Here is a 7,804-nt window from a genome sequence, read left to right as displayed (position 1 = left end):
ATAATAATAATAATGATAATAACAAACACAAAAAACTATACTTGTTTAATATAAAAATCAATAGTCATTTTTAAAATTCATGATTCAATACAGCAAAATAAACAAATTTAAATGGTAAAATATAATAATACTTATTCTTCTACATAATCCAGTGTTTCATCTACCATTACTAGGTATTGTATATATAAATTTATACTCATGACTATGCATACTCTTGACTATGCTGTTCACCATAAAAAGAAAAGGAAACATTTTGATGTGATTCTCATATTTTCAATATCCCCTATTTATGGACGATGACTCGGTGATTTATTTCTCAGCAGCAATTTTTTTGTTTTATATCTAAAGATACTCTGTTATTTTCTTGGAGCTTTCAGGAGATTGAATGAATGCAGGAAATTGCTCAAGGATTGAGATGAATAATACAGGTGCAAAAAAACTTGTACTGCATGATTATTTWGACATTTAGTTTTATATTTTTGCTTTATTGTTGATATAAGCATCTGAGACACAGTGGAATCACTGTTGTGATGAAATCTTGTCTCGTGTTTTTTATTAGTCTTTCTATTTTTCATTTTTGCAGCTAAAAAATGTCATGAATGTACGAATAATTTGGCAGATTTTGTTGTGTGTATACAATACCTTTGATATTTAGCACAGTTTTTGTAAAATTGGCCAAATTGGAAATGTTTATTTTTAAAGTTTGATTGGTTGTAGTACCCAGAATGAATAGTCGACTCCAAAAATAATCCAGTTGTAGATTTTATCACCCTACTTTGCCTTACGACAGCTGCTATTAAAAAAGCATAAAGCACAATTTCTCTACACTGAGGCTCCTTCATTTTTTTTCATGTGATAAAAAAACTAGCAAAGTGGACATCAAACTCGGTTGGAGAAATATTTTAAATAGAAATTACCGGCATTCCCAAAAGAAACCGGCAGAGCTTGAAAAATTGGAGCTTGCTTTCATTAGCTAAAGAAAATGAATGACCTCGTTCAGAAAATAATTTCTCGTTCCATATCCAACCATGCACATGAGATCTACAGACCAGCAGTCTGTGGCAGACCTGATGGTGCAGTGTTTGAGTGATTATGCAAATCGCTTTTGGCTGTTGACAAAGCATAATCTTCCCAAGAGTCCCCCTCCCTCTAATTGCTGTTAATCTGTTCTTTCTAATTAAGGACCATATTTGATGGGGAAAAAAGGAAATTTGTGGCAGCTTAACAAATACATATCTAACTTGGAACTATTCAATTTAATAGTCTTTGCCACAGTCATTGCTAAAATAGAGAGCACATCTATGCTGTGATTTAATCTTCTAACCTTGACTATGTCATCAAGAAAAAACAACAACAAATAAATACATAATGCATTTAACATGCATGAACTCCTCAATGTGTCTACTTACTTTTTGTGAAAAAAAAAGTGCAGACGAGATTTTGTTAAAGCATGGCTAAACATTTTGTTGTAGTTGACAATAAAATAAAATGAAAAAATAGGTGATATATTTGGTGGTTTGGGACACCAATTTAAGTGTATTTCATTACATTTAGCTATAATTACACATTTCAAGCACACGTGTCCCTGTGAGTGACCTTTTACAGATCTTTGGAGGTTAGAATAGGGACTATTCTAGCATAAAAACACAGCTGTTTGTTCACTGACATCTCTTTATTTCCATTTGTAGCTCCATTCACCCTGTCCTCTCTCACCTTACCTACTAATTGTCCACCTTTTTTTGCTGTCTCACACTTTCTCCATTCAACATTGGTTTCTGTCCCAGCTGCCAATCTGTTCTACAACCTGTTTTAAATCCATATAAACAAAAATCAGTATACAATGTGTGCAAGCTGAGGCTACCTCTGCATGCATCAGTACTATTAGCTTAGACTTGCACTACTACCATCCTAAACATTAATTTGCTTCACTGCTGAACAACATTTGGTTTAAGCCTATTATTTAATGCATATCCTTTGAATAAATAAATAAATAAATAAATAAATAAATAAATAAATAAATAAATAAATAAATAAATAAATAAATAAATAAACTGTTGGGGTGAAAATTTTACCCCTCATTTCAGGCATCTAGTGTCTCCTACATTTGCTTAAAAGTTGCCTTTGGCATTTCTGTGATTCTGCTTTGACAGACACGTGTTTATTCAAGTTTTATGTGAAGACATTCGTGATAATTTTTCATTTTGCACCCTTTATTGCCATCCCATATTACCGGAAACATGCTGTCTTAAACTACCACACTTGAGACAAAAAAAAAAAAAAAAAAAAAAAAAAAAAAAGGTACAATTTGTATAAATCTTAAGACAGTTTCAAAACAATACATCTTCATTTTGACACACTAAAAAATCTTTTACATTAGTGTATGATTAATGCCTTTAGTACATAAATCATATAAATGTTACAACCTTCACGATAAAAACAGCCTATAGCATGTCTTCTCTCTCACCTTGTGTTCATGGATGAACGTCCTGTTCGATTCTGACCACATCCCCTGTGTGATGTCATCTTTAGCTATGTCATGTGACATTGGTAATATTTTATCTATAATATCTGAGGCAAACATGAAAAGTGTTGAGCTGTCTTATATTTTTTGTTGTCTCAATAAATCAGTAAATATAAAAGTCTGACAAATATTACTTTAAACTCCAACTCGTACTTGATTTTCCTTCTTTTCTGTGTGTAATTGTGTTATTTCAGGCCACCACAGACTTGTATGGAAACTGCACGCTGCGTCACTCTGGAACATCGGCAGCAGCGCCGGAGGCAGCAGGCGTCTTTGCTTTGGCTCTTGAGGCTAAGTGTGTACTCTGCAGACCCTTTCACAGACCTGTTATAATTGTGATTATTGATTTAGATGGCCTGTCTGCATAAAGCATTATTAGGTTACTTCATTGAGCAACACAACTGAAGAAGGTGGCGGTCAGCGGGTACAATTTGTTTAGTAATTTCTTTGAAAGAGAAACCTTGAGCGTTCGTGTCGATGCAGTGCGGTTTGAGACTTCCCCTGTCAATATCAAGATGGAAAAAAGGAGAACCCTAAGAATTTATGACAAAATCTACTTTACAATAAAACAAAGAGCAGAAAATCTTGAACGCAAGTTGTTCATTTTGAACCACGGTGCTTCATTTCTCACATTAAAGGGCAACAAGTCTCTGCGGGCAGCAGCTGATGAAGCTGAGTAAAGAAACACTGTTTGCTCTGCACACAAAGTAATGATGTTGCTGTTGTGAGGACCGGATGTTCACCCCGTCYGGTGGTAAATAACCCACAAGCCTTTTTACTGCCCAAACGCACTTGAACCAAGCAACAGCAGGAGCCAGTGACTCAGACAGAATAAAAAATGTCACTAAAAGCAGACAAAATAACAGAGGGAGACACAGTATAGGAAACCAACACACTCACACAGATGCACACACTGTATGTTGCTGAAAATGAAAAAAAAAAAAGGCAGAAATGATTGATAATCTCCTGTAAGTGTGTGTTGCCCACCCGCTTCGGATGTTATCATCCATTAAATGGATGTTATTAGCGGTTATCAGTCCCATAGAATGGCTTCAGACTGTCCCGACTGTGCCGCCTAGTGGGTTATCTGTCCAATAGAATGGCTTCAGACTGTCAGCTGGTTAGTATGAGGCATAAAGTCACTAAGGTTTTTTATGCAATCTGGTTAATATGAGGCATAAAACCACTAAGGTTTTTTAAGCAATCTGGTTATTATGAGGCATAAAGCTACTAAGGTTAATTTTAGAGAAAATGACATGGGCTACGATAAAGTAGACCAGACTCCGGCGGTAGCAGATTGTTGAATTCCAACGTATATGGCACTGGTAACCCACTAGGGGGCACTGTCGGGAGAGTCTGAAGCCATTCTATGGGACTGATAACTGCTAATAACATCCATTTAATGGACTGATGTGATAACATCCAAACCGGCTGTGTTGGCCATAAATTCATCTCTAATACTTTTGCATCCCTCTGTATATCCACTCCAGCCCTAACCTGACGTGGAGAGACATGCAGCACTTGTCTGTCCTGACCTCCAAGCGAAACCAGCTCCACGACGAAGTCCACCAGTGGAGGAGGAATGGCGTGGGCCTCGAGTTCAACCACCTGTTTGGGTACGGTGTGCTGGACGCTGGGGGCATGGTGAAGATGGCCAAGGACTGGAAAACCGTACCAGAGCGTTTCCACTGTGTAGCTGGATCCATTCAGGAACCTCAGTAAGTTTCTACAAGTTTGTGGTTTCTGCGTCATTTGCACGTTACAAAACCTCTMTGATCTGTTGCTGTCTTTTCAAGATTTTTTAGTAAGAAAACCCCTGCTGAGCATGAGAGACACTGATCTGATTACTACCAATCCCAGAGCGACCTGATTCAATAAAACATCTGCAATGAGAGCTTCCACTTTACTCCTGGATAATAAGATCAGCTGCTCAATCTAATAGTCATGCAGATATAAAATAAAGAAATGTTTCTGTTTAAGTGTTGATGATAGCAAATAACAGAACAAAGTTTAATTAAATCTAACTAGTAAAATCAGGTGTTTTTAAAAATAAGACTAATGATTGAAGCACTTTTATTTTTAATTTTAACAAAAATAAAAATGTTAACATTTGTTCTCTCTTTTTTAAAGACCACAGAAAAATGTGAATATATCTTTGATAAAAGATATCTAAATATTAAATTCAAAAAAATGCATTTTTAAAAATACAAGTAAAACTGTAACATTATTAGAATACATATATCAGGTACCAGAAAGAACTATATCATTCTTTTCATTTAATGAAACTTTGTAAACAAAACCGCTGATTATTCGATCCAGTTCAGTATCGCCGCTTTTCCTCACATCCTCATCATCATCATTTGATGTTTGCATCTCTCCCCATTGTTTTACGTTTCATCCTTTATTTCAAGCCTGCATTCCCTTTATCCTGACATTTTCCATTTTGGCTCCTCCTATCCCTCCATCCCCAGTGAATGCTTTGTAGAAGGTTTAGAGTCAACCCATCTTTATATGTTGTGACAAGGAGCTTCACTGTCAGGAACCACAGTGTCAAGATTTGATTTGACACTGTGGTGCTTTGTTTCCATTTCAAATAAAACACCACAGATTGTTTTTCTCATCAGTTTAGACAAAAAGGCAATACATTTTTGACCTTTATTAGATAATTACCTTTTGTTCTTTCCAGAGTATAGTTCTTGTGACGAATAACTCCAAAATCACTCATTTGTTGCTGATTAACTGTCAGAAAAAAACATAAACAGTTGAAAGCAAACATCCATATGAACTCATCAAATTATGTCGTAAAGCATGCATGAAAACAGCTAGAACTGCTTCTAACTAAAATGTAAAATATGTCATATTAAACACTGTAAAAGAAACTCCATCTGAAATATGTGAACTAAAATTAAAGATCAAAAAGTAAATAAAAATTACGTTGATGGCCATATTGTTTTCATGCTTCTCTTCTGTGTAAGATTAAGACTTTCTAATTTGAATTTGGTTGTATTTTAGTGAAATACATAATGAGAATAAGAAAAAATGCATACTGTAGATGATTTCCTGAAACCTTTTCAAGTTACTCCTTTCAGGTGGAAGAGTTATCAATCTCAAAATAACTCAGGGAAGAAATGTAATGTTAAACTTTATAAACGATGTACTACCACTGGATAATTAAGGTTCTTGTAACTAATAATACTTATCTGTTTGATCATAGCTCATTTATCTAGCAGGAATAAATAAGATACATCGCTGAATTAGTCTAACATCCTGTGGTGTGTTTAGAGGTGGTCATATAAGAATGTTTAAAACTAAACCAAACTACAGCAGCTGAAGTGGTAATTTCCAAAATAATAATATATCAGAACTGCCTGAATTAGAAATTATGTCAACAGAGATAAATATGAAGGCGCCAAAATGCAGTATCTTTTTAAAGTGTTTCTGAATGTGTCACCATGTTGACCATCAAAACTATCCATGCTTATTTTGCTCTCAAGGTGATCTCACGCCTCACTCAAATTCTTGTGCTAAATCGTTTTTTTATGCTACCATAAAATTCTGGGAAAAATGTTCTAATCGACATACTCGCCACCAGAAAGTGATTCAAATCATCTCCGAGTGAATGTGTCTGATCTGACTCTGTGCGTTAGCATACATAGTGAAACTTACGAGCACATAAAGCTAAAAATAACCCACTGAAAGACGGTCTGGTAACATATTCATAAATTAACACCGTAGCTCTCCTCTGTCTCAGTGTAATACAGACAATGAAGTCACGACAGCAGTGACGTAAATGGATCCCTGTATGAACGCGTCCCTCCCTTGGGTGTGGTGCTGTGAAGATAAAAACAGAAATGTCAAACGTCATGTGGCATGACCTGCAAACCGTCAGAGAAGACCTTGTTTCTACAGAAAGTTTGTGAAATAAAACATTAACCAGCTGCAGAAAGTGAGTTCTGCTCTTGTCAAAAGTGGTGTTTATTGGAGAGAAATGTCAGCAGAACCATGTCTCTGTTATGTAGAAGCTGAATCACTGGCTGTGCTTCTCCTTCTTCTTCTTCTTCTTTTATCAGTTCCTTGTTTCCACAGCAGCACTGTGGGGCTTCTGCTGCCTGCATTGTGGTAGAGCTATATATACAACAAGCCCACCTCCGATGATAGTGTATCATCAGAAGATAAACCAATAAACACCAACGTAGCCATGCACACAAACTCTGCTCAGCACTGATCTGATCGCAGTTCTGGCTGCCTCTAGCTTACTTAGCTGCAGGAAAACTTCTCATTATCAGCTGAGCCAGCACACAGTGTCCCACTGAGCAGTGTGGTTGTTTTTTTTTAATTCTCCACAGGTCCTGTCTTTCAGAGGAAGCCCTCTCCTCACTCTCTGGTGTTGTAATTACCCTAACATATTATCTGATGGGAAATGTGCATCTGCTGCACACATCTGTCTGAGGAAAAAAAAAACAGTCTCACGCCTGCACTTAATGATACACATGTGCAGTTTAAATAAAAACATAAATAAAAAAGCCTAAACAATAATTCATTTAGAAATAAATTCACCAATCCATCAAAAAGTAACATTCTGATCTGTCGCACTAAAGAGGACAAATATAGTGTATTTCCAATTTTTAAGCTATCTGGGACTTTTTTGAATGTCTCTAATGAAGTGAAATATCTTGGTCATGTGTTGACAGACCGTCTGTCTGATGATGAGGACATTTCCCGTCAAGTTCGTATGATATATGCTCAGGCAAATATCCTTKTCCGTAAGTTTGGATTCTGTTCTGATGAAGTGAAACTGAACTTGTTCAGATCATATTGTATCTCACTGTGAACGGCAAATTTGTGGTGCAATTAAAAAAAGATAGTCCTCTTAGATTGAGTGTAGCTTATAATGATTCACTAAGACTTTTGTTAAAGTACCCCCTCCCCCCCCCAACCGTTAAAAGATAACTCCGCCCCAAGGCGAAATTTGAAAAATGCATCAAAGTGGGTAGGGGAGGGGGTGTGGGTGGGGAAGGGGGGGTTAGAGAACGGAGGTGTGGCCAGGACGAGAGAACGTGACAGGCAGCTAGCATTAGCATAATTGATACTACATGGAGAGTGACCACAGTATCGCAGAGAGTTACATCTCTGAACGGTCTGAGGTGGAGGATTTTCACCCCACACCAGCCTCGGACAGAGGAGGAGGAGTGCTCCGACAGCCTGACAGAAAAAATAGCATACAGCTGCAGCTGCTCACAAGATCGCTAGTTTAAATCAGGAATAAAAGTGTTGGGTCTTGTT

The 7,804-nt window shown here is 36.7% G+C and overlaps 1 protein-coding gene across 1 annotated transcript in view; it reads left to right on the top strand.

The window, feature by feature from the left end:
• The window catches only part of pcsk2 (proprotein convertase subtilisin/kexin type 2), a gene marked incomplete in the record, with an annotated part of 37,727 nt that overhangs the window by 27,441 nt on the left and 2,482 nt on the right, over positions 1-7,804 (top strand). The window contains 2 exon segments of the mRNA XM_014002526.1: positions 2,716-2,816; positions 4,012-4,239. Coding sequence (XP_013857980.1) covers positions 2,716-2,816; positions 4,012-4,239 — 329 coding nt within the window.

The sequence above is a fragment of the Austrofundulus limnaeus genome, unplaced genomic scaffold, assembly GCF_001266775.1.
Source record: "Austrofundulus limnaeus strain Quisiro unplaced genomic scaffold, Austrofundulus_limnaeus-1.0 Scaffold0, whole genome shotgun sequence".
NCBI lineage: Eukaryota > Metazoa > Chordata > Actinopteri > Cyprinodontiformes > Rivulidae > Austrofundulus > Austrofundulus limnaeus.
The sequence above is the reverse complement of the archived record's forward strand: the minus strand, read 5'-3'. Positions and strand labels throughout refer to the sequence as shown.